We start from the raw sequence: 22,722 nt of genomic DNA, 5'->3' as shown, positions 1-22,722 counted from the left end.
ATCAGAAATCTCCATTGGTTTATCTCAGCCTTAGTGTCCTGCTTTATCCTTATTTAGTAAAGGAAATTTTTGCTTTATTTTTAATTTAAACACTATTTTGTGATTTTGTTATACAGTATAAGTAATACAAAGATAGAGTTGCTTCTTAGAATTTGAAACTGAATATTCTGAGGTCTGAAACTAAAAGGAAAATAACCTTCAATCACAGAAAATGTAAATAATGGAGTATTTAAGTTGCTTTGATAATTCTACCACAATACCAGTTCATTACATCAATTTCAATAGCAAGAATTCTAGCAAAAACATTTTTAAAGTGGTTTTTTATTTGTTTGTTTTTTTGTTACCGGGGATTAAACTCAGAACCTTGTGCTTTCGAGGCAGGCACCAGCACCACTGAGCTAAATCCCCAGCCCAAAAGTGGGTTTTCTTAATAAAGGAAATAAACACGTAATGAGGCTTCACAGCACATGTTATTTCTTTTCTTTTTTTCCACCTGTTACTCCACCACCCACACTTCCTGATTCCATGAGAAGAAAATGCTGAGCCCGATCTGGATGACAATGAGGATGAGGAGGAACCTGCAGTAGAAATTGAACCTGAACCAGAGCCTCAGCCCGTGACCCCAGCCCCACCACCTGCCAAAAAGCGGAGAGGGCGACCACCTGGCAGAACCAATCAGCCCAAACAGAACCAGCGTAAGTTGCTTGCCTCTCCTCAGTGTGCTGCATGTTCTCCCAGTATGTGAGGGAGCCAGATGGGTCTATGTTCTTGGGAAGATGGGAACTAAGCCATGAGAACAAGTTCAGGTCATTTTGGGGAACAAACTCAGGAAGTGATTTTTTAGAAGAAGTTATAACTAAAGAACATTTGAGAAGTCTCTAGAGGCCTGCTACATTTTTTCAAAGAAAAAAGTCCAGAGTAGAAGAGTACTTATACAAGAAGGGTCCTATTAATGTAGGAAGGCTTTGTAAAACAACCAAAGTCATAGTCAGCTAGCAGAATTGGTAGAGTAAAAGAGCCAATTCTGTGGTTGTTTTTTTGAGACAGGGTCTCACTATGTAGTTCTGGCCGGCTTTGAATTCACTGTGAATCCCAGGCTGGCCTGAAACTTGTGGTGATCTTCCTGCCTCAGCCTCCCAAATCTGGAACTACAGGCATGTGACACTATACCTGGCCAAGAACCAAATTTTAAAAAATGGAAACATAAAGCAGTTTGTATACTAAGCTTTCCCCTCTGAAGAAATTCAGGCCTGGGGGGTTCAAGTGCTAGCCTCCTAATCTGAGAGGATCCACAGGATAGCAGGTTCTCTAATGTGTTACTCATCTGTCCTCCAAATCTGGGAACCGCCCCCCCCCTTTTAAGGTATGCCGAGTTTTACCCAGGTGTGGTGGTGCTTGCCTATAATCCATTTTCTTTTTTTTTCTTTCTTTCTTTTTTTTTTTCTGGTACTGGGGATTGAACTTGGGACCTTGCGCTTGTGAGGCAGGCAGCAGAACCACTGACCTAAATCCCCAGCCCTGTGCATGCCTGTAATCCAGCACTCTGGGAGCTGAGGCATGGAGATCACAAGTTCATTCCCCAGCCTGGTCCACTTAATAATAAAGGGCTGGGGATGTAATTTAGTGCAGAGGTCCTGGCCTCAATCCCCAGTACTACACAAAAAAATAAATGCAGAGTTGAATCTCTTTTAATACTCTTCCAGAACCCCATGTTTAGATGTCCATCCAGAAAAGGAGGTTCATTCTAGATCCTAGAACCAACCTTTCATTTTACCTACACTCCCTTGAGTGAACAAATTAGTGGTGGGCCCTGGGTATGGGAGAGCTGTAGAATAAAAACATCACTGACGTCGTATACTCAGTGAAATATTCTTAGTCACATTCTATGTGCTGTTTTTGCTTAAGACGTTTGTTGTGTTTTGTTTTTTGCCTGCCTTTCATACTATTGTAATGCCTAAATTTATGAAATACACGAAGGATTTGAATATGTAATTTGAGAGGTACATGAAGATGAATGTCAGCATTTTGTTCTTTGACAGTTTCTAGAATATTGGAGTTTTATGTATGGCCACATTTTAGATCCTTATGGTTTATTTATTTTCCTTATGGTTTTATTTTGTTTTGTCTAATTGACTTTTTCTGCCACTACTAAGGCTTTCCTCTGTTGCTGCCATCCCATTCACTGTCTGAAAGGACCTTTGTGATCCCTGGGGGCTTTAATGTGCCATTTGTTTTTGTTCATGCTCTTCTTTGCCAGCAACAGCCATCATTCAGGTTGAAGACCAGAATACAGGTGCAATTGAGAACATTATAGTTGAAGTCAAAAAAGAGCCAGACGCTGAGCCTGTGGAGGGGGAAGAAGAAGAGGCCCAGCCAGCCACCACAGATGCCCCCAATGGGGACCTCACACCTGAGATGATCCTCAGCATGATGGACCGGTGATGATGGGGCTTGCTTGTCTCCAGGACTGCTTTGGGCTGTGTTTAAACGGCCCGAATCTTAATTTTTTTCCTTTCTTTCTTCTTTTGGCTTTGGGAAAGGCATTTTACACCATTTTACCAAACATACTGAGAAAGAAAACTTCAAAGATGATGTTAGAAAAATGTGATTTAACTAGAACTTGCTGTTTGCTGGTAGCAAATCATGGAATGTTCCTGAGTACCTGAGGGTTTACTTTGAAGTGCTGAGGACAATGTTCATGCCTAACTAGTTTTCTTAGAAGGAAACAGAGACATTGAGCCCTCTCTCTTGATTTAGTAAACCACTCCAGAATGGCCACGGGTTTCCCAGAGTTCTATGGTCTTCTTCCCAAGAGAGTTTTTAATTGTAAATGCAGACTTGGGAAGGACTTAGACTTTTAACCTGTTTTTTGCTTTTGCTTTTCCCTGACTCCCTTTGCTCGGAGTCAGCTGCACACCAGTAGTATGGCATGCTACGATCGATTTCTGTCCTGAAAGCTTTGCCTCTTTCTTGGCAAAGTTTCTGGTATGGTCAAGCTTGTAAATAACTTTTTTTACATTTTAATCTTTTCCATTAATTAAGAGTTTGAAAAGAAGTGCAGTGTAAGAAAACCCAGCATTTTAATTACTTGCAAATTAAGTAACCACGGACTTGGTGGTGTGTAAATGTTGACAAGGAGTTGGATCACAATCATGTAGCAGAAGAACACCCAGACTGCTGCCTGCTAGTGATGGACACCCATGTGGAAAGATGTGGTTTCCAGCCCATGGAGCCATTGAACCTTGTACAATTAACTATCAGTTATGATTTCCCATCGACATTTTCTTTGCTCTGTTTGTAGCTGAATGTTGTTTTATAAATCCTCTGTTAAAGTCAGAAGGATGATTATGAGTGGATCACAGCAGCCCTAACAAGTTGGGCCAGAAAATTTCACTAGGTCAGTAATTGAAACTCTGGATCTTCAAAAAAATAATAATAATAATGTGAAGAAAAACCAACTAAAAAGTGATTCTTGCACATGAACTGTCACATGTTTAAAATGTGTTTTTTAGAGCGCCTCAGTCTTACTGATTTCAAACACTTTCTTCTGTGTATTGCTTTTAAGAGAACCATCAGTTAGCTATCAGACTCTAGGTTGATGCATTTTGTACTTAGCTGTACTGTGTGATATTTTTCATTATTTTAGGACACCAACATGAGACCTGTAATAAAATATGTAATGGGGTTGAAAGCTGGGGAGGAGGATCTACTGCTGTACAGCTAATAAATCATAACGGATTAACAAGTGCTCTGAAGACTTCCTCTTACGTGATTTTTCCTGCTGTGGGCCCTGAAGGGCCTATGTGTGGCTCTAGGAACATGGGACAAGATGTATGCAGCTTTAGCTGCTTTACGGTCTCTGGTTAGCCAGGCCTCTGAGAAAATATAACCAAGCACTTTCTAAGTCTTGGGACTACAAGCCAGGCAGTCAGCCCCTTGGACTGCATGTTAGTGCCCTCAGCCTGGCAGAGCATGAATTCCATAGATTTGCTCCCTACCAGAATTGTTTCAATGGGCCATAACTTAAAAACTAGATGTATTTATAATTGAAAATCTCTTTGCAGAACACTGAAGCTAAATTATCTGCACCTTCAATGTAGCTTGTTTTCTGATGGTATATACTGAAATTGTTTGAAAGCTTTAAAGTGGTTTTATTTTGGCTGGGGTTTGGACAAGAGAAATGACATTCTAATGATCTGAGGTTTGAAAGGGATCCTCTGTTGCATAGCCTGTAATAGGGCCTGTGTGATTCCACTAAATACAAAATCTCCAGTAGCAAGAGCCAGCTGTTACTAATATTCCTCCACCCAACAGAACTCTGGATAGACAGTTACTGAACCTGTTTGCAGCTCCCTTCCTCAGTGTTAAGCCATAGTTGGTACTAAAGAGATACTAGGGATGGGGCATGTGGTTCAATAGTAGAGCACTTGCCTAGCATGTATGAGGCCCCAAGTTTAATCCCCAGCACTAAAAACCCTCCTTTTCCCACAGCTGGTCTGGCATCACCCCTGTCCAGTGCTACCCAGCTCAGCAAGCACCTGAGTGAGCCCTCATTGCTTTTGGGGAAATGGAAGTTACTGGAGATTGAACCCAAGGCCTTTGCAGTGATTATAATGATCTATTCAAATCCTGAGCCCTTTTTTTTTTTTTGGTACCCAGGGTCGAACTCTGGTCCTTGCGCTTTCGAGGCAGGCAGCAGAACCACTGAGCTAAATCCCTGGCCCCTGAGCCCTTTTTTAAGAAAAGGTCTTGCTAAGTTGCCCAAACTGGGCTTCAATTTGTATTCCTCCTGCCTCAGCCAACCAGAGTTCTGGGATTATAGGAATGTGCCTCCACATCCAGCTAACCACTTCTCTTAATAAAGATCACGTCCAATCCTATTTAAGGATTTAAGTACTGTATGTTGTTCTTTCTCTACTGTTAAAAAAAAAAAAAAGATAACACCAAAACAAAAAAATCATTAGACCAACACTCAGGTAAGTTAACCACTCCTCAGAAAATTAAGAAGTGGGGGATTTAGCTTAGTGGTGCCACACCTGCCTTTGCAAGGGTAAGGCCCTGAGTTCGATCCCCAGTGTGGTGGTGGGGGATTAGAAGAGCCAGGCGTAGTGGTGCATGCCTGTAATCCCAGCACTCAGCTGAGGCAGGAGGATCTCCAGAAGTTCAAGACCAGCGTGGGCTACATAGTGCATAAACCTTACGTAGTGAGACCTTGGCTCAAAAAACAAGACCAGAGAGTCTAAATAATTTGTTCATTATCAAAATTGTGCATGAGACCTGTTAAGCTGTCCACCTAAAAGTAGTTTGAGGGTTCCACATGGTCTTAAAGAGTTTAGGTCTAGGCTCTCAGAATGTTAGACAGCAAGGCCTCTCACCTCTGGTAACTGCTGAGTCTGCTCCAGCCAAATCCTCACTCTCAGCCTTTGGCTGTCACACCTGTGCCTGTTGCTTAGGCGGGGGAGGCTTTCTCCAAATTGCTACTGTTAAGTTTCTACTTTCCACCTGGTTCTAGTTTTTCAGGAGATCTCAGCAAGTGGGTATTTTTTTTTGAGGCACTGGGGATTGAACCTAGGTCTATATAAACTCTTCCAGTGTGCTGCTCCCCCAGCCCTGTTAAGAGACAAAATCTTAGGTTGCCCAGGCTGGCCCTGAGCCACTGGACTCAAGTGCTGCTCCTACCTCACCCTCCAAGTACCTGGGACATTATGGGAGGGTGAGGAATGGGCGGTGCCAGATGTCTGGGGTATCCTCCCACTGTCTCTGGAAGGAACAGCTAGAGATGGGAAAAACCAAAGGACCACTGCCCAGTATATGGTTTCTTCTACTTTACAGATCTGTGTCTGCATGAGCCTTGGGCAAGGTAGGAGGCTACTCCTTACCTCCTGAGTGGAATTTAACATTTGAAATGAAATGGAAGAAAGGAAGAAATAATCCCTTCCTGTGTGCTCTCCTGAATCAAAGTCCCCTGGTCTTTTTCAGGGCAGCAATTATCTGCCTGGCAGGCTCCACCGTCTGACTTTCCTGGCTCTCCCAGTCCTGGAGACACTAGCTTCCCTGTCAGTCGCTCCTTCACAAACAAAAATCCAGACACAAGGCCTGGTGTGGTAGCATAAAGCCTGTACTCCAGCACTCAGGATGCTGAAGCAGGATTGCCATCAGTTCAAGGCCAAGCTAGACTACATAGCTAGGGAGATCTTGTTTCAGCTGAATGAAAATGAAATTTGCTGGGCACGTAGCTCAGTGTACAAAGGCCCTGGGTGCAATGCCCAGTACCCCCCCCCCCCCGAAAAAAGGTCCACGCTTGTAGTTCCAGCACTCTGGGAGGCTAAAACAGGATTGTGAGTTTGACCCCAGCCTGGGCAATTTAGTGAGATTCTGTATCAAAATAAAAAAGGGCTGGGGAGGTAGCTCAGTGGGCAGGTTGTTGGTTTAATACCCAATGGCACCACCAAGCTGAGGTCCCTCTGCTACGGAGATGGGCCTGGACCCATCTGGCGACTTTTTCGCCCTTTCAGAAGTTCATTGAATCCTCTACGGAGTAACGAGCCCAATCGAAGCAACAGGGCCGGGCCGGGTGTTGGAGATAGGTTCTCCTGGCTGAGCCGACTCCCTCACCCTGGGTGCTTACTGTGCTGCTCCAGCCCGGGCCGAGAAGGGGCTGCACCAGAGTGAGCTTTGGGATCCCATGGAGGGCAGCGCTCCCTGGTGTTCACGGCAAGGACTGCGGGGCGGGGTGGAAGCCGGGCGGAGAGACCTCAGGAGGCAAGGTACACGCGCGACCCTCCCGGCTACACTACCCCTTAAGTCCTCAGTTGTGCACCCAGGCGAAGTTCCTGCGCGACGGGACTCGGCTACACTCCTACAACTCCGAACCCGGGCGAACCCTCACCCGGCAAGGCCCGGGAGGGGAGGGGCCGGGCCGGGGGCGGCTGGCAGGAAGCTGCGCGTACCTTCCGCTGCAGGAGGAGCAGGTGGCTGAAGGGCGGCCCGGGGCCGCCCCAGGCTTCCTGTGTGGGCCCCAGCCTGCTGCTCTTTCCCGCCCCAGCTCGTTGGGCTGCCGCGGCCGGCCCGGCCCAGTTCCATGGCCCAGACCCCCGACAGCATCTCCTGTGAGCTTCGAGGTAAGCGCTGACCCTTCCCTGCCCACTTGGCTGGGCCGAGGCAGCGCGGCCCGAAACCAAAGGTTCACCCAGCCAGGAAGTCGGGAATTCGGCCAGAGCGTCTTGATGCCTGTTCTGGGGGCCGTTGTCCCCAGATCCACTGCACTTCTTTCTGGCTGGCACAGGCGGTAGGCACCAGTGGCCGCATTGGGCACTAGTGGCCTTGATAGGAGGACAAAAGTCATCCACCAGGCTGTCCTTCCACAGGCGAGATCACCAGGTTCCTGTGGCCAAAGGAGGCAGAGCTGCTCCTAAAAACCTGGCTTCCCCAGGAAGGTTCTGAGCGAAGTCACATTCTGGTATGGTGGGCAGAAGCAGAGCCCAGGAGGGCAGCTGGGGCCCAGCAGAACGTCTCTTGCCTCTGCCCAAGTATCGGACTCTGTCTTCCCCAGGCGCTGCTGCGATGGAGGGCCTACCTGCTACATACTTGCCTCCCACTGAGGGTGAGTGCTAGGGCCTGGCCACTACCCCCCTTGCCCTCCAGCAGCTTCCTTGGCAAGGGTTTTCATCTGCAGTTGTCCTCTTGTCCTTATGTGATCTGGCTTTCCAACAGCACTGGAATTCAGGCAGCAGACAGGAGGAGGTCTTAGCAGGCCTGCCTCTGGGGTCCAGGCTGCACGAAAGACTGAGGACCCACCAGAGCATGGGAACGCACACCTGTGATCTCAGGGCTGTGGGAGGCTGAGACAGGAGGATCACAAGTTCGAGCCCAGCCTGGGCAACTGAGTGACTTAGTGAAACCCTGTCTTAAAATATAAAATAAAAGGAGCTAGGGATGTACCTCAGTGTGGAGGCCCTGGGTTCAATTCCTAGTACTGCCAAATAAAAAGACAACTGGGGTCCCAGGAAGGTGGCTCTTGGGGTTTGCTCAGTTGAACATCAATCACTCCCTAGGTGGATTGCACTTTCAGCTACCTAGAGGTCCAGGCCATGGCACTGCAGGAGACACCCCCTCAGGTGAGATATCTGGTGCCCCTCTATGTCTGCACCTGCAGCCCTAACCCCTTACACAGCTCTGGACGGGATACCTGGCCCCACACATGGAGCTGAGGCCCATCACCTCTTACCTCCTCAGGTTACCTTTGAGCTGGAGTCCCTGCCTGAGCTGGTCCTAGAATTTCCTGGTGTGGCCACCGTAGAACAGCTGGCCCAGCATGTGGCTTCAGCCATCAAGAAGGTCTTCCCTCGCTCAACCCTTGGGTAAGGCCTGGCAACTGCAAAGGGCTAGAAGAAGACAGCTGGAGATGTTCTGACTGGCACCAGTGGGCTGCTTCTTCTCTTAGGGGCTTCAAGTCCCTTGTGCTTTCTCCTTTTCCCACTCCCCAGGAAGCTATTCCGGAAGCCCACACCCACCTCAATGCTGGCTCGGCTAGAGAGAAGTAACCCCTCAGAGTCCATGGCCCCCAGGAGCCCCTGTGGTAAGGGACAAGGCAGGGCTACATAGACTTTCCAGTCAGCCCCAGATCCTTGGAGTTCAGGGGCTTCCAAACTGAACAGAACCACATGGGTCACAGGTGCCACCCAGCCTGGGTCTGATCTTTCTCCATCTCTTTTTGTCTCTCTTCTTCTTCCCTTTGTCATACTCCTGGCACCTCCCCAGGTGGCTTCTTGGAGACATATGAGGCTCTGTGTGACTACAATGGCTTCCCTTTCCGAGAAGAGATTCAGTGGGTGAGGGTAGGGCCCTCTCTGGGGGGCTCTGGAGACATTTGATCCCCCATATGTGCTGACCCCTTCTTGCCCTTTGTGGCCTCAAGCCAGTTGTAGCTACTTTCTTTCCAACCAGGAAGTGGACACCATCTATCATCGTCAAGGATGCCGCCAGTTCAGCCTAGGAGATTTCAGTCACCTTGGCAGCCGGTGCGAGGCCTGTCAGGATTGGGACGGGGGTCCCGAACCCATATTCCTGACTATATTCAGACTATCTATGGAGGGGATGTTGGGCCTAGCCCTGGCCAGAAGGACCTGAATTCTGTCCCTGCCCTTCTCCCCACTCCCCACCCAGGGACCTGGCCTTGAGTGTGGCTGCCCTGTCCTACAACCTGTGGTTCCGGTGCCTCTCTTGTGTGGACATGAAGCTGGTGAGCTTGTAGGGCAGGAAGGAGCCAGGGATATTGGAGCCAGGGTACACCCTACTGAGCCATAACCCTTTGGTCTCAGAGCCTTGAGGTCTCAGAACAGATTCTACACATGATGGGTCAGTCATCCCACCTGGAAGAGCTAGTGCTGGAGACCTGTGGCTTGAGAGGGTGAGGAGACAGGGTAGGGCCTGGGGAGGGGATTCGGAACTTGGGATGAGTGCTAGTGCCTGGGGAGGACTTGGGAATCCAGGGTCAGTCTCATGTCTCGGGTTTTGGTCCTCAGAGACTTTGTCCGTCGACTGGCCCAGGCACTGGCAGGACATTCGAGCTCTGGGCTTCGAGAACTCAGCTTGGCGGGGAACCTGGTGGATGATAGAGGTATGGCTGAGCCTGGAAAAGCCCAGGGGCAGGAAGCTGGAGGATGTGAAACTCACAGGGCTGCCCAATCCCCAGGCATGGCTGCACTCAGCAGGCACTTAGAGCATCGTCCAGGAGCCCTCAGGAGACTCAACCTAGCGCAGACAGGATTGACACCTCGAGGTGGGCTAGGAGATGAGGGGGTGGGAGAGGGGAAAGGAGTCTACCTGATTCTGAGCCACCCCATCCTCCCTCTCCAGGAATGAGGGCTCTGGGCCAGGCACTGGCCACCAATGCTGCCTTTGACTCTGCCCTGACCCATCTGGACCTTTCTTGTAATCCTGGGGCACTAGGGGCCTCAGAGGACAATGGAGTGAGTAGTTGCCCTCACCCCATCGGTGTGACTGCAGGCAGTGGGATGTCCAGAAGCCCTAGGTAGAAATACCTGACTCCCTCCCACCCTCAACCTCCTACCAGGGCCTCTATAGTTTCCTGAGTCGTCCTAACGCTTTGATGTTCCTGAATCTCGCAGGCACAGACGCTGCCCTGGATACTGTGAGGGGTGTTCATGCGGGGATGATCAGCCGGGCTCGGAAGCTCAAGCTGGGTTGATTGGAGGGCAGAGTGGGGTCAGGGATGGCTTGGTCCCCCCCCCCCCCCGCTGCCACCATGTAGCCAACACCTTCCTCCTGCAGCTCTTCACAGCGCTGTCGAGCGGCTGCTGTTCCAGCCTCACCTACCTTGACACTTCCAGGAATGTCTTCTCTCGCTGGTAAAGGGTACTGGTCCAGGGTGGGGAAGGCTGTGAAGAGCCATCTCCCTGCATCCGAAGTCCATTTCTCCCACTCCCTACCCTAGCAAGTCCCCGGCTGCCGCTGCATCGCTGCAGCTCTTCCTTAGCCGTGCAGAGACCTTGCGGCACCTGGGCCTGGCGGGCTGCAAACTGCCACCGGAAGCGCTCAGGTCAGTATCACTGTGCTCCACCATGCCCCTTCACTGAAACCATCCTGACCCTCCCTCCGGAGCTTTACCCCAAAACTCCAACTCTCCAAAGCCCCAGGCTCCCTTTGTACTGGCCCTTCCCTTTTGGTTCTCCTTGGTATGCTGGTGCCCCCCTTTCCTGGCTCCCACCACCCACTTGGCACCCTCTCCCAGGGCCGTTTTGGATGGCCTGGCGCTCAACACACACATCCGAGACCTGCACCTGGACCTCAGCGCTTGTGAGGTGAGCACTCTGTCCTAGAAGTGAGCATGCAGAGCTCCCACACCTTGGGAGTGGGGTTATTGGCTGCCTGCCCCTCCCCCACTATGGCCTGTGTGCACCCCACCTTTTACCTCTAGCTGCGCTCTGCGGGTGCCCAGGTGATACAAGACTTAGTGTGCGATGCAGGCGTCGTGAGCTCCTTGGATCTGGAGGATAATGGTAAGTCCTGCCCAGAACCCATCCTCCCTGTTGTCCAGCATACTCCCGATCCCCACCCTATCCCAGCAGTCTTGCCTTGTACATGACCCTAGTTGCCCCCAGGCTTTGGCTCAGACATGGTGACTCTGGTGCTGGCCATCGGGAGGAGCCAGTCGCTGAGACATGTAGCACTTGGAAGAAACTTCAACGTCCGGTGCAAGTGAGTCCCCATCTCACCCGGGCCTCCCAAGCAGCACCTCTCTACCCTGGTCCCCTCTCCCGACATAAGCCCCTGCTGACAGGGAGACCCTGGATGACGTCCTGCACCGGATCGTCCAGCTCATGCAAGACGACGACTGTGTGAGTTCACAGTACCTTGTGGGATGCTCAGTAATAGACCCCTTTAACTATGTTGGCTGTTACTTGCTCAGACCCTCTGACCTGCCCTCTGGTGACACCCTAACTCCAATCATGGCTTTCTCTTAACCCCAGCCCCTGCAGTCTCTGTCCGTGGCTGATTCGCGGCTAAAGCTGGGCGCCGGCGTCCTACTCCGGGCACTGAGCACCAATCCTAACCTGACTGCACTGGATATCAGTGGCAACGCCATGGGGGACACGGGCGCCAAGATGCTGGCCAAGGCCCTGGGAGTCAACACGAGGCTCCGGTGGGCGGTGTTATCATAAGAGTGGGACCAATACTGGAGGAGGGTGTGGTATGAGGGGCGGGGCTGAAGGAGCAGACTGGTGGAACAAATGAATGGTCAAAGCCAGTGAGTTGGATGGGGCCTTGTAGAGCTCTGCCCCCAACTGAAGCCCGACCTGGTTTAGGTCTGTGATTTGGGATCGGAACCACACATCTGCTCTGGGGCTGCTGGACGTGGCGCAGGCCCTGGAGCAGAACCATAGCTTAAAGGACATGCCTCTGCCACTGAACGATGTGGTCCAGGCCCAGCGTAGCCGCCCAGAACTGACAGCACGAGCAGTCCATCAGGTGCGGATCTCCTCCTCCCCTGACATTCTTTGCACAGTGACTCCACCTTTCCCTGTTTCTCAGTATTCCTTGCCCCTAGATCCAAGCCTGTCTCTTGAGGAATAACCATGAGGATCCCACCTCTTCTGGCCCCTCATCTTGCCTTCAGCCTTTGAATTTGGTTTCAGATCACTCAGAGCAGGTCAGTACCCCCTCAACAGTACTGTGGAAGTCTTCATGAGTCAGAGGATATGACTTTCCTGGGCCCAAGGTGCTGAGTCCTCCTGTCCCAATCAATTTCCTCTCCTTGGTCTAGAGACAGCCATTTGCTCCAGAAATAGCTCCCCAATAACACCCCTGGCTGCCTTACTTTAAGCAAGTAAACAGGCTCTCCTGTTAAAGATAGGATGTATTTAAAAAGCCTACCTCACCTTTCATGATTGTACCCCATCTCTGACTTCCCATTCTCAGGGCTCTCCTCCTGTCCACTAACCTCTGTGTGGCAAAACCCAACAGCCCTATCTCTGATATCATCTCCTTCTACTTCCTGACTTTTTCAAGATGTTCCCATCTCTCCATTCCCAAATCCCTTCTCTCCTAAGCTCCAGAGCCCAGACACCTTTACCTAGACATCCTATGGAGACTTCACACTCTACATGTTTTCAACTGATCTCATCATCTCCCACAAACCCCATTCTCCTCCTTGGAGTACAATTTCCCTGAGGCCAACAACCACCAAGTGCCAGGAACAAAAGTTTGGACATTATTTCAAGTCTCTCCTGGCCACACTGGAGTCATCAGAGCCTACCTTGGTCCTGCCTCTGGATCAACTCTCAAACATGCACTTGTCACCCAACACCAACTGTCCTTTGCTTCCCCACTTCCTGTGCCATGACTCCTCACTCTCCTTACACACACACACACACACACACACACACACACGCAGAGACTTCTTCTAGGTTGGTGGTGGACAGACTCAATTTCTAAAACAAAAAATGACTAAAAGCTGTTCTGGACACTTCGGAAGTATCAAGTCCCTAAAATGATCCAAAAGAAGAGACACTGCTCTCCCTCCTTGAACACATAGGGTTCCTAAGTGGCTAGCTTGGCATGCAGCTTCAGGGCCTCACCCACCCTGTCAGAGACCCTGGGAGGGAGGCAGGCAGGTAGGGTCTGGGTGCCTAGGAGGGGACTAAAGTGGGATTGAACCCTGATGCTCCTCAGGAGGTGAATGAGCTGTGTCAGTCGGTGCAGGAGCACATGGAGCTGCTGGGCTGTGGGGCTGGACCCCAGGGTGAAGCTGCTGTGCACCAAGCAGAGGATGCCATCCAAAATGCCAACTTTTTTCTCAGCGTGAGCACTCTCCTTCCCTTTACAAGGACCTTTCTCCTCTTAGTCACATGTCAACTTAAAACTCCTTTTCCTCCTTGAACCTCAGATTCTCCCCATTCTAAATGAGGCTGGGAACTCCCCAAGCTATCAATGGCAGCTGCGGCAGAAGGTGGAGGCCCTCCTGGAACAGGTGGGTGAGGTCTGCCGCCAGGACATCCAGGTGAGATGTACTCCTGCCCTAGCCCTACCTCCATATGCAAACTTGACCCCATCCCATTGGCTTGACTGTTATATCCTCTGAGTCAGTGGGGCTTCTGGGGTACAGCCTCAAACCAAGACCTGGACCCTGGCCACAGCCTCACTGTACTCTGACCTTTGTCCAGGACTTCATTCAGGCCATACTGGACACAACAAGGAGCCTCTGCCGACAGATGCTGCAGGGACCTGGCTGGAGGGAGCAGCTAGAAGGGGTCCTGGTGGGTTCAGAGGGCCTCCCAGAGCTGCTCCCAGAGCAGCTACTGCAAGATGTCTTCACCAGACTCAGGTAGCTTGGGTGGGCCTGGGCTGGGCAAGGCTGTGCAAGGTTGTGCAGAGCCAGCAAACTAACTCATACCCTCCTCCCTGCAGGGACATTCGGCTGTCAGTCACTGGGACCCTTTCAGAGAACATTGTGGCTCAGGCTCTGGCAGGCCTGAGTGCAGCCCAGGATCGGCTGGTGAGGGGGAGCTGTTCTCGGATTTGCATACAGAGTGACCTGGCCATCCTTCTTGCAGGAACTCTGTGATGTCTTCTGGGGTCATGTAGCCCAGGGATACTTCATCTTTCTCTTACCAATGCCCATCTTTGGGTGATCTGGTATTTCAGGTGGAGAGTCTGGCTCAGCAGGCACCAGTGGCAATGCCCCCTAGCCTCCCAGCACTGGATGGAGGTGAGCTCAGCCCCCTAGGGCCTGGGGCATTGGAAGGTTTTTTCTTCCCTGAGGACAAGGAAGAGGAAGAGGAAAAGGAGAACGTAAGTGGTCCCAGAATTCTAGGCCTAAGACTCAAAATCTTCCCATCTTGGTCTGGGGTGTGGAAGGTGAGAGCTGTGCCTCCCCACCCAAGGCTGAGGTTGTGCCCTCACCAGCAGGATGAAAGTCCTCTGTGGAAATGGCCTGAGCACTGTCTTCACCTGGTCCCCTTCGATTACAGTAAGCCAAGGCCTTAAGGAACAACATTTACCTAAATGGGTTGAACCTCCTTTAGACCTTGGGACCTGGACACATTCAAGTCCTGTCCTGGGTATTTTCTAACCCAGGCCTAGGCCAGGCCAGGACCGCGTTCAGTCTGCAAAGGTGGGGTCAGGAGAGAGTGAGACCTGAGCCCAGCAAGGCCAGGTCGCCATCTCCCCTGTCCCCACTGCCTCTTTCCCTACCCCCTGGACGCGCATGCTTGGCAGCGATGAGGAGCCGCGCGCGCTCGGGGCCGCGCTCAGCACCATGGACAGCGGTGGCGGGGGAGGGGCGGGGCGGGCGGAGTAGCCGGGCCCCTCCCTGCGCCCAGGGCGGGTCCCCCGCCGCCCTAGCGCCTCACCACCACCTCCCCCGGTTCGGCGCTTGGTGCTCTTCTGGTGCTCTTGCCTTAGGTGCTGCTGAGCAAGCGGAACCGGAGCCCGAGCTGGCGGCTCCGGGGGAAGATGCTGAGCCGCAGGCGGGGCCGTCCGCTCGCGGCTCTCCGAGCCCCGCCGCTCCCGGGCCACCAGGCGGCCCACTGCCTCGCATGGACCTGCCGCCCGCCGGGCAGCCCTTGCGCCATCCAACCCGGGCGCGGCCACGGCCACGCCGCCAACACCACCACCGCCCGCCGCCGGGGGGCCCCCAGGTGAGCGCCCTCCCCCCATGCCGGAGCTCATGGACTTGGGGGTCGTGGTTGGTCGGGTCGCTCCGCAAGGTGATGGCGGGCAGGGAGGCTGGTTGTGAGAGCCCAAGGCCACTTGGTCGTGCTGCCGTGTCTTGGCTTCGTCCTGGCTAACCCCTAACCCAGGCCGTGCCTATGTGGGGCCACGGTGTGCGGGTTTCAAGTGGGATGCCCCTGGGTGGAGGACTCCGCCTCAGAATGGTCCTCTGCATGAGTGGATGTGCGAGGTTGTCCGTCTTGCTCTCCTTCCGCGGGGGCCTTAGGGACACTCCTATCTCTGCTGTGCGTCCGGTGGGTGTATGTGTGGAGATGTGCGTGGGCTGGGAACTGGCAGGGGCAGTGGGCACTGGCGGAAATCGAGGAGGAGCCGGCTGGAGCCCCCCCCACCCAGGGTCTGACGCAGCAGGCGGCAGTAGGCCGGGTGGGGTGGGGGTGGGGGTGGGGGTACTGCAGGAAACTGCTGCGAGCTGAAGGATTGGCAGGTGGAATGTGTGACCCCGGGGACGCAGGGATGCTGTAGCCTGCTGGTGGGCCAGGTGGTTCAGTTCACTCGTGGAATAGGAATGAGTGTGGGCTGGCTGGGTATGCCAGAGCAGCAATGAAAGCAGTGTGTGGACAGCACTGAACAGTGGGAGAGCTGGTATCAGCACCCCCGTAGGGTCACCCCAGCTCTGGGATCCTGCTGTTACCCACAGCAGGCTGCTGGACAGGGGAGCAGGGAGAAGTCACAGGTGCATTCAACCCTGACCTGTGACCTCATGGTGTTGCCCCAGGTGCCCCCAGCCCTGCCGCAGGAAGGGAATGGGCTCAGTGCCCGAGTGGACGAGGGCGTGGAGGAATTCTTCTCCAAAAGGCTGATCCAGCAGGATTGCCTGTGAGTGAGGGGCAGTTACCTGGGGTGGGAGAGGGTGGGATGCCCATGGGCTTCCTCACTCACTGCTGGTTGTCCCTACAGTTGGGCCCCTGAGGAGGACCCAGCCACCGAAGGGGGTGCCACTCCTGTCCCCCGTACACTTCGAAAGAAGTTGGGCACCCTCTTTGCCTTTAAGAAGCCTCGTTCAACACGGGGTCCACGGCCTGATTTAGAGACCAGCCCTGGTGCAGCTGCCCGCACCCGGAAAACCACTCTTGGGGACCTGCTGCGGCCTCCAGCCCGTCCTGGCCGTGGTGAGGAGCCTGGTGGGACCGAGGGGGGCCCCAGCAGCCCTGACCCTGCCCGAAGAAGCAGGCCTCGGTACACACGGGAAAGCAAGGCCTACTCAATGATACTGCTGCCTGCTGAGGAGGAGACACTGAATGCCAGACCTGATAAGGTGAGGCCTGGTGACAGGATGGATGAGGATTTTTCTGGAACCCAAGGAAGGGGCTCTGTCTTGACTCACCCCTCTTTGTCTCCAGCGGCGGCCCCTGGAGCGGGGAGACACAGAGCTGACCCCGTCCTTTGAACAGCGGGTACAAGTTATGCTGCAGAGGATCGGTGTGAGCCGGGGCAGTGGGGGTGCCGAGGGCAAGAGGAAGCAAGTGAGTTTGGGGGCTTATGAGTGTAAAGTGAGGGGGCAGGTGACACATGGCAAATCTGTAGGTGACATGTGACCAGGAGGAAGAGACTCACAGTACACACAGATCTAATTGTCAGTTTCACTCTCTTCCCCCTCAAAATAGTCATGGGATTCAATTTCTTTCCCTCTTGGTGTCTACCATTAACACATCCTCCTAGAACCTGGGAAAGTCCTTTCTCTGCAGATCTAACAGAAATCTGACCTTGTCACCTGTACTTGAAAGTCCAGGGGCTTCAAAGTTATTCACATTTCCAATCCTGCTGCTACATGGTCCAATGGGACCTTGTTCCTGGCCACTTTCTTTTCTCCTTCCTTGGGGCATCTCAGACCCTCCTCATGTGTTCTGGTCTGGATCCTCCCTGCTCTGCATCCAGTCATAGGTTACACTAGGTTCCTTCTCAGCCATCTCAGCAGTTCCCTGTGGGCCTTCAGATTCCCTTGTATGGCCACGTTGCTAATGTCATTCTGATCACAGTCCCTATTAAGAACCACAGGCCTATGTACCATCTACTTAACAGCTTTTCAGAAAGTACATATAAGTGAGACCTGCCTGTATTTAGAAACAATAAAGTGTGGAAAGTACACTACAGATCTAAGAAATAACAGGATGTGTTTATCTATGAATGCGCATGCATGTTTTTGTGTGCCAACTGCTATCCCAGACCGTGAGCTCTCAGGGGGCTGGGACTGGGTTCGCCATGTTCTTGCCCAGCTCATAGAGGGCATTTTGTGACTTGGTTATAAGAACAAGAATGAACAAAAAGATAGGGTGAGGGAGGCAGGGTTGGGATTTGACTGCCTTGTTTCCTACAGAGTAAAGATGGTGAAATCAAGAAAGCTGGCTCAGATGGTAAGTGGGACCCTGGGGTAAGGAAGTGTATGTCAAGGGTGTCCTCAGAGATGGTCCCCAAGGCACTTGCTTTCCTGGGGGAAGGGGGAGAGGCCAGGTTTTTCTTCCCCTTATCCCTATGGTCTGGTGCCTGAGTCCTCAGCCCCACCTTGCAGGTGACATAATGGACAGCTCCACGGAGACCCCTCCCATCTCAATCAAGTCCCGAACTCACTCCGTGTCTGCTGGTGAGTGAGGGCCACTGTGTGCTAGGGGAGGTACAGGGACAGATGAGAGTGGGTTAGCTGGGCATGATAGTGTGCTAATCCCAGCACTTGGGAGGCTGAGGCAGGATGACCACTCTGAGTTCAAAGCCAGCCTGGGCTACATTGGAGTTCCATGGCCAGCCTGAACTACATAACAAAACCCTGTCCCCCCCCCAAAAAAAAGAGGGCTGAGGATTTAGCTCAGTGGTTTCGCTGCTTGTTGCACAAGCACAAGGACCCCAGTTTGATCCCCGGTACCAAAAAAACAAAACAAAAAAACCCGAGTGCCAGGGATTTAGCTCAGTGGTTTTGTTGCCTGCCTTGCAAGGGTAAGGACCCAACTTCGATCCAAAAAAAAGAGTGAGTCAGACCATTGCTATCCCCAAGGCCTGGCCCAGGTCTTGGCTGACTTCTTCTCCCTGCAGACCCCTCATGCAGACCTGGCCCAGGGGTCCAGGGGCCTGAGTCTGCCACCTGGAAGACACTGGGACAGCAGTTGAATGCAGAGCTCAGAGGCCGTGGTTGGGGCCAACAGGATGGTCCAGGCCCCCCCTCCTCACCTTGTCCCAGCCCAAACTTCCGCAGAGCCAGCCCTGCCCCAGACAGCCTGGGCCTTCCAGAGGACCCTTGCTTGGGCCCCAGGAATGAAGGTAGGCAAGCATCCCACCCCCTACCCAATCCTGGGCTGAGGACTGGAGTTCCTGCTGGGAACTCACCTCCCCTGGGGGCCCAAAGGTGGGACTCAGGGCTGGAGTGGGGGCAACTGTTGGAAGCATACCCTGATACCCTGGCCTCCCCTAGATGGCCAGCTGAGGCCAAGGCCTCTCTCGGCAGGCCGACGAGCAGTGTCTGTGCATGAGGACCAGCTCCAGGGCCCTGCTGGTGAGGGAAGACACCTCCATGTGTGCTTGAGTGCAGGAGACGGAGGAGGGTGGGCTCCTGGGCTTCCATTATGGTTCTGGTCCTTGGAGGGGGCCACTAGTGGTGTGAGGGCTGGAGAAACCAGCCAGACGGCCAGGAGCAAAGGTCTGACAACCCCCTCCTACTCGTCCTGGCTCCACCTCCCAAAAAGCCACTTCTACCAGGGGTGGAGGAGGCAGGGGAAGGGCAAGCTGAGGGTAGTAGTGTGTGTGCACTCTTGCATGCACTGGAGTTAAGGAGAGGGGTGGGAGATGGACAGGCAGCAAGCCTTTCTGTGTCCCTTAGAACGGCCCCTGCGGCTGCAGCGGTCCCCAGTCCTCAAGCGTCGACCGAAGCTCGAGGCACCCCCATCCCCAAGCCTAGGTAAGAGGTAGCCAGGACCAGTTGGGAGGGTGGGAGAACTGCTCAGCATAACCTTCACCCTTCCTCTCTCCCTCTCCCTCACAGGATCTGGCCTTGGAACCGAGCCTCTGCCCCCACAGCCCACAGAGCCCTCCAGCCCTGAGCAGAGCCCACCCTCCCCAGCCACAGACCAAAGAGGCGGCGGTCCCAACCTCTGATCCTCTCCTGCCGCATGAAATTATTTTATTAAAAAACTTGAAGGAATCAGAGTGTGGAACACTGTTTGTCCTCGCCTGGACTTGTGTTTGTGTGTGCACATCCACCAATGTGCCCGCATGATCCTTCACACCTCAGTTAGCTCAGACTCTGGCTCTGGCTCCATCAGGAAGTGCAAAGCCCAAGCCACAAGCTGGGGAGGTAACCTGGGAAGAAACAATGGTTCCATGTCAAGATGGCCTGGCACTGGTGACCAACAGAATGGGGAGTATCCCCGGGGAACTCACCTGGCAGCTTGGACCTGGGCACAGAGGGAGGCACAAGGTGGCTCGTACTCATACTGGAAGGCAGAACCATCATGATGCCTTTTGGGGGGATCCTGAAAGGGGTATGGTGTCTGGGGAGAGGCCAACAAGGTGCCCTAACCCCATCGAAGGGTATCCCTACTCCCCTTCCAGCTCTATCCAAGGCCCTCCCCATTCTGCAGTTGTAGAGGACCAATGCTCACCCACACAGCACAGGGCTCCTGGGCTCTCTTGGTTCTGGTCCTTGGAGAAGGCTGCTGGTTGTTGGGGGTCAACTCTTGCTCCTTAAGCTCTAGGTTAGGCTTCTGGGGCTTGGTATTATGAGTCCAACGTGGACTGGACGCCTGGCCAAGGGACAGGAGACTGGGGGTGCAGCTCAGGTGTGTAGAGTTGTGTGTGTAACTGCAGTGTGGGGAACTGGGGAGCAGGGGGCCAGGAGCTGAGCAGATGGTTGGTGAGGGCTGGGAGCTATCCCTCTCCACTGGGTCTGGAGCAGCCAAGGATGGGGCAGGCAGAAGACTGACACTGGCACTGCTTTCTTCCAACGGCTCATGCCAAGGTAAGGCAGGGGCTCCTGAAGAGGAGGGGACATACTGTGGGCACAGCCCTCTCGGCTCACAGCAGCTGAGTGGCCTGTGAGCTCAGGCAAGGTCTCTAAGGTCTGTGTTTGCCCCACCCACTGCACACCATTTCACAGCATCCTGCATAGCCTGGGTAGCTGACTGACAACAGAGAGTGCTTCTGGCCTGAGAACCTCCCCAGGGGAACTGGGTATGGAAGGTCAGGAGGTCAGGGTCAGAGATGAGTCCTGCAGAGCCCACTGTGGTGGGCACAGCTCAGGGCCTGGCGGTTCTGGGATGGCTCATCAGCACTGTGGGTCCTGGGCCCCAGGAACTCCCCTTATGACACCTCTAGTTCTCCTTACCCTGTGCTCTCTGACTGGTGCCCAGAGAGTTCAGAATTTGCTGGTCATTGTCAGAGATGTGCAGCAATAAGCTGGGAACAGTGTACAGGGCTTCTTCCTATAACACATAAACCCTCAGCCTGGCCCTTGCCCAACCCCTCACCCTGACACTTCCCAAGGGAACCCCCAGACTGACCATAGCCCTGCAGCGAGAGGCAGCCCAGTGGGTGAGGGGGGGTGCTGTGCAAGGGCCTGCCAATATTAGGCAGCTCTCAGCCAGGCGCACCAGTGCCTCCCGATGCTCCTGGTCCTCCTGTACCTCATCCAGAAGCTGGGTCAGTGTTAGACCTGGGACAGGGGACCAGACAGTGGATTAAAGTTCAAAGAGAAAGGAGAGTAGGATATGGAAAGGTACTCACTGAGGAAACGCAGGGTGATCGCAGGAGAGGTTACTCCATAGAATTAGGTAGGGTTATTGGACAACCTCTACCAGTACCTGCATTGGAAGAGTTGGACTCTGAAAGGTGGTCCCTACAGAAACAGAGTGGGCAGGCCTCAGGAACAATCCTGAGGCCTGTCTACCAGATCTGCCACCCCTTGAACAGACCTCACATGGCCCCAGAACTCAAGCCTAGACTTACTCAAGGCAGTCATAGAGCTTTCTTTGCACAGCCAGGTCCTGGTTGCTGTGGAAAAGAGGAGAACGGTAAGCAGTCAATGTTACCAGAGACCAAAGCCCTCCCATCCAAACTCCTAGGCCAACACCAGCCAGGCCTCCTATTGGGTGGGGAGAGCTGGGGGGGGGCACACACTCTGTGCTGGGGATTGAAGCCTGGGTCTCCACGTGTCAAGTGCTCTGCAACTAAGCTACACCCATGGCCCTTGCTGGCATCACTTACCAACCGGTCACTGGTACCCGGGGCTGCTCTGTGGGCAGCAGGTTGAAGCGGTCCACCTGGAGGTAGAACTCCGCAGGCTGCAGAAATTGGTGGGGGGAGGACTCAAGAATTGTCGAGAACAGCCAGAACCCACCCACACCAGCCTCACCACTCACCGCACCACCATCGGCGATCTGGATGCGGACCCCACAGACTTGCAGCAGGAGCAGCCGGCCCTCGGCCCCGCTGAATCCGAACTCCTTCTCCTCCCTGCAAGGCGAGTGCGACCCTCACTGCCCAGCTCTCCAGGACAGTGGTCCCGCCCACCTCGGGCTCAACCACGCCCTCGCCAGCTGTGCTCGAATCTCCCGGAGTCCAGAGGCGTCTCACCAGTCTGAAGTGTTCAGAGCCTCTTGCGTCACCAGGCATCTGACACTGTGAGTCCCGTCGGACACAAGCAGCATGGCTCCGCCGTCAAGAATGTCAGGGACGTGGGACGGGCCCGCGGTCACCACGTCCTGCAACACCTGGGGGCGGTGACCGGCGTCAATCTCACCACCCCGGCTTCCGCCCCCCGGCCTGGGTCTCTGGGCCACGATTGGGAGCTTACCTTAAGGAGCTGCCCTGCTTGTGGACTTGGGAGTGCCTCTGACCCCAGGATTAACTCTCGAATCCAGGGCCGCAACACGAGAGACCCCATGCTTGCCATTCCCGCGGCGGCACCTAGCGGGAAGCAGCTGGTGGAGGTTTCCCGCCGGCGCTGCGGCCCCGCCTCCTGTCGGAAGAGGAAGCGCGAGACGTTCGGGCGGGTCCCGAGGCCCACGCCCCACCCAGTGCTCGCGGCGCGTGCGCACCCGGGAGTCGTGTTCCGAAATTTACGTGGAGGTTTCTGTTCGGTGGGCTGGTTCCTGGGCCGACTTTTCTTACCGAGGGACCTCTTCGAAAAGCACCCCCGCGTTTGGGCCGTTCCTCAAGACTCCCGTGGCTCCAGGATAGGGCCAACGGCTATCTTGAGTGGAGAGGGATTCGGGGCTGGAATCTGTGGCCGATGGTGGTCCGAGTTGGCTGGTAGCCACCTTGCTGGTGTCAGCAAACATTTATTATGCCTCTGCTTCCTCATCTACAAAATGCACAGCCTTGTAAGGCCAGGAGAAATAATACACAGATAACGCTCAATAAATGTCACTTCCTGCATTTGTCTCTCAGATTGGCCGAGTCCTTCCTTCCTCAGATTCCCCGGACGCACGAATCATAGCGTGATGACGTAAGAGCAGAGGAGGACTTTTCCCACCCCCATCTCCGTTT

General features: G+C 53.7%; 3 protein-coding genes across 19 annotated transcripts in view; 2 read left to right on the top strand and 1 right to left on the bottom strand.

The window, feature by feature from the left end:
- The window catches only part of Ctcf (CCCTC-binding factor), a 52,467-nt gene extending 48,712 nt beyond the window's left edge, over positions 1-3,755 (top strand). For 3 of the 7 annotated variants that reach the window (XM_004843024.4, XM_021256847.2, XM_087216249.1), the window contains 2 exons: positions 531-695; positions 2,258-3,755. In XM_004843024.4, coding sequence (XP_004843081.1) covers positions 531-695; positions 2,258-2,442 — 350 coding nt within the window. In that variant the 3' untranslated portion in view covers positions 2,443-3,755. The remainder of the gene's footprint in view (positions 1-530; positions 696-2,257) is intronic. The other 4 variants (XM_087216271.1, XM_004843026.4, XM_021256848.2 and 1 more) reach the window with 3 other exon arrangements.
- Positions 3,756-3,917: 162 nt separating this feature from the next.
- Carmil2 (capping protein regulator and myosin 1 linker 2) lies at positions 3,918-19,378 on the top strand. 5 transcript variants are annotated; one of them, XM_087215785.1, is made up of 39 exons: positions 3,918-7,121; positions 7,368-7,459; positions 7,553-7,603; positions 8,055-8,117; positions 8,236-8,360; positions 8,487-8,578; positions 8,761-8,831; positions 8,947-9,020; positions 9,166-9,241; positions 9,321-9,409; positions 9,525-9,619; positions 9,695-9,781; positions 9,859-9,971; positions 10,076-10,153; positions 10,294-10,370; positions 10,457-10,561; positions 10,754-10,823; positions 10,940-11,021; positions 11,124-11,220; positions 11,303-11,360; positions 11,493-11,665; positions 11,829-11,991; positions 12,071-12,172; positions 13,195-13,323; positions 13,409-13,522; positions 13,686-13,846; positions 13,930-14,017; positions 14,167-14,313; positions 14,431-14,491; positions 14,926-15,161; positions 15,971-16,071; positions 16,153-16,510; positions 16,596-16,718; positions 17,570-17,606; positions 17,762-17,833; positions 18,277-18,501; positions 18,653-18,733; positions 19,058-19,135; positions 19,220-19,378. In XM_087215785.1, the coding sequence occupies exons 1-39, from the start codon at positions 7,082-7,084 to the stop codon at positions 19,330-19,332; spliced, it is 4,197 nt and encodes a 1,398-aa protein (XP_087071911.1). In that variant the 5' UTR covers positions 3,918-7,081; the 3' UTR covers positions 19,333-19,378. The 5 variants fall into 5 exon arrangements, with proteins under 5 accessions (XP_087071911.1, XP_087071894.1, XP_087071922.1 ...); XM_087215768.1 differs by having other exon boundaries at positions 14,428-14,491; XM_087215796.1 differs by lacking the exon at positions 18,653-18,733.
- On the bottom strand, positions 19,341-22,668 carry Acd (ACD shelterin complex subunit and telomerase recruitment factor). Of its 7 annotated transcripts, none has more exons than XM_087216829.1 (12): positions 22,272-22,667; positions 22,028-22,192; positions 21,808-21,944; positions 21,594-21,687; positions 21,439-21,515; positions 21,181-21,225; positions 21,036-21,070; positions 20,736-20,887; positions 20,561-20,657; positions 19,839-20,209; positions 19,618-19,709; positions 19,341-19,536 (listed from the first exon to the last, which is right to left on the bottom strand). In XM_087216829.1, exons 2-12 carry the CDS (start codon positions 22,124-22,126, stop codon positions 19,458-19,460), a joined length of 1,278 nt encoding a protein of 425 aa, XP_087072955.1. In that variant the 5' UTR covers positions 22,127-22,192; positions 22,272-22,667; the 3' UTR covers positions 19,341-19,457. The 7 variants fall into 7 exon arrangements, with proteins under 7 accessions (XP_087072955.1, XP_012926998.2, XP_087073028.1 ...); XM_013071544.3 differs by having other exon boundaries at positions 22,345-22,667; XM_087216902.1 differs by having other exon boundaries at positions 19,618-19,670; positions 22,345-22,667.
- Positions 22,669-22,722: the final 54 nt, after the last annotated feature.

Source organism: Heterocephalus glaber, unplaced genomic scaffold, assembly GCF_053883595.1.
Source record: "Heterocephalus glaber isolate CG9 unplaced genomic scaffold, H.glaber_assembly_v1.0 deba00000071, whole genome shotgun sequence".
Classification (NCBI taxonomy): Eukaryota; Metazoa; Chordata; class Mammalia; order Rodentia; family Bathyergidae; genus Heterocephalus; species Heterocephalus glaber.
Note: the sequence above shows the minus strand (reverse complement) of the source record. Positions and strands in the feature narration are given on the sequence as shown.

What these genes read in the sequence shown, in the direction of transcription:
- Acd (XM_021256853.2), bottom strand. Translation starts at nt 22,126, where the DNA reads ATGGCAAGCATGGGGTCTCTCGTGTTGCGGCCCTGGATTCGAGAGTTA. An exon ending in AAGCAGGGCAGCTCCTTAAG is followed by an intron (nt 21,945 to 22,027) that starts GTAAGCTCCCAA and finishes CACCGCCCCCAG; the next exon opens with GTGTTGCAGGACGTGGTGAC. An exon ending in CACCAGTCAGAGAGCACAGG is followed by an intron (nt 20,210 to 20,560) that starts GTAAGGAGAACT and finishes CCTCCTCTTCAG; the next exon opens with GAGCCCCTGCCTTACCTTGG.
- Carmil2 (XM_087215705.1), top strand. Translation starts at nt 7,082, where the DNA reads ATGGCCCAGACCCCCGACAGCATCTCCTGTGAGCTTCGAG. An exon ending in ATACTTGCCTCCCACTGAGG is followed by an intron (nt 7,604 to 8,054) that starts GTGAGTGCTAGG and finishes ATCACTCCCTAG; the next exon opens with GTGGATTGCACTTTCAGCTA. An exon ending in CAAGAAAGCTGGCTCAGATG is followed by an intron (nt 17,607 to 17,761) that starts GTAAGTGGGACC and finishes CCCACCTTGCAG; the next exon opens with GTGACATAATGGACAGCTCC.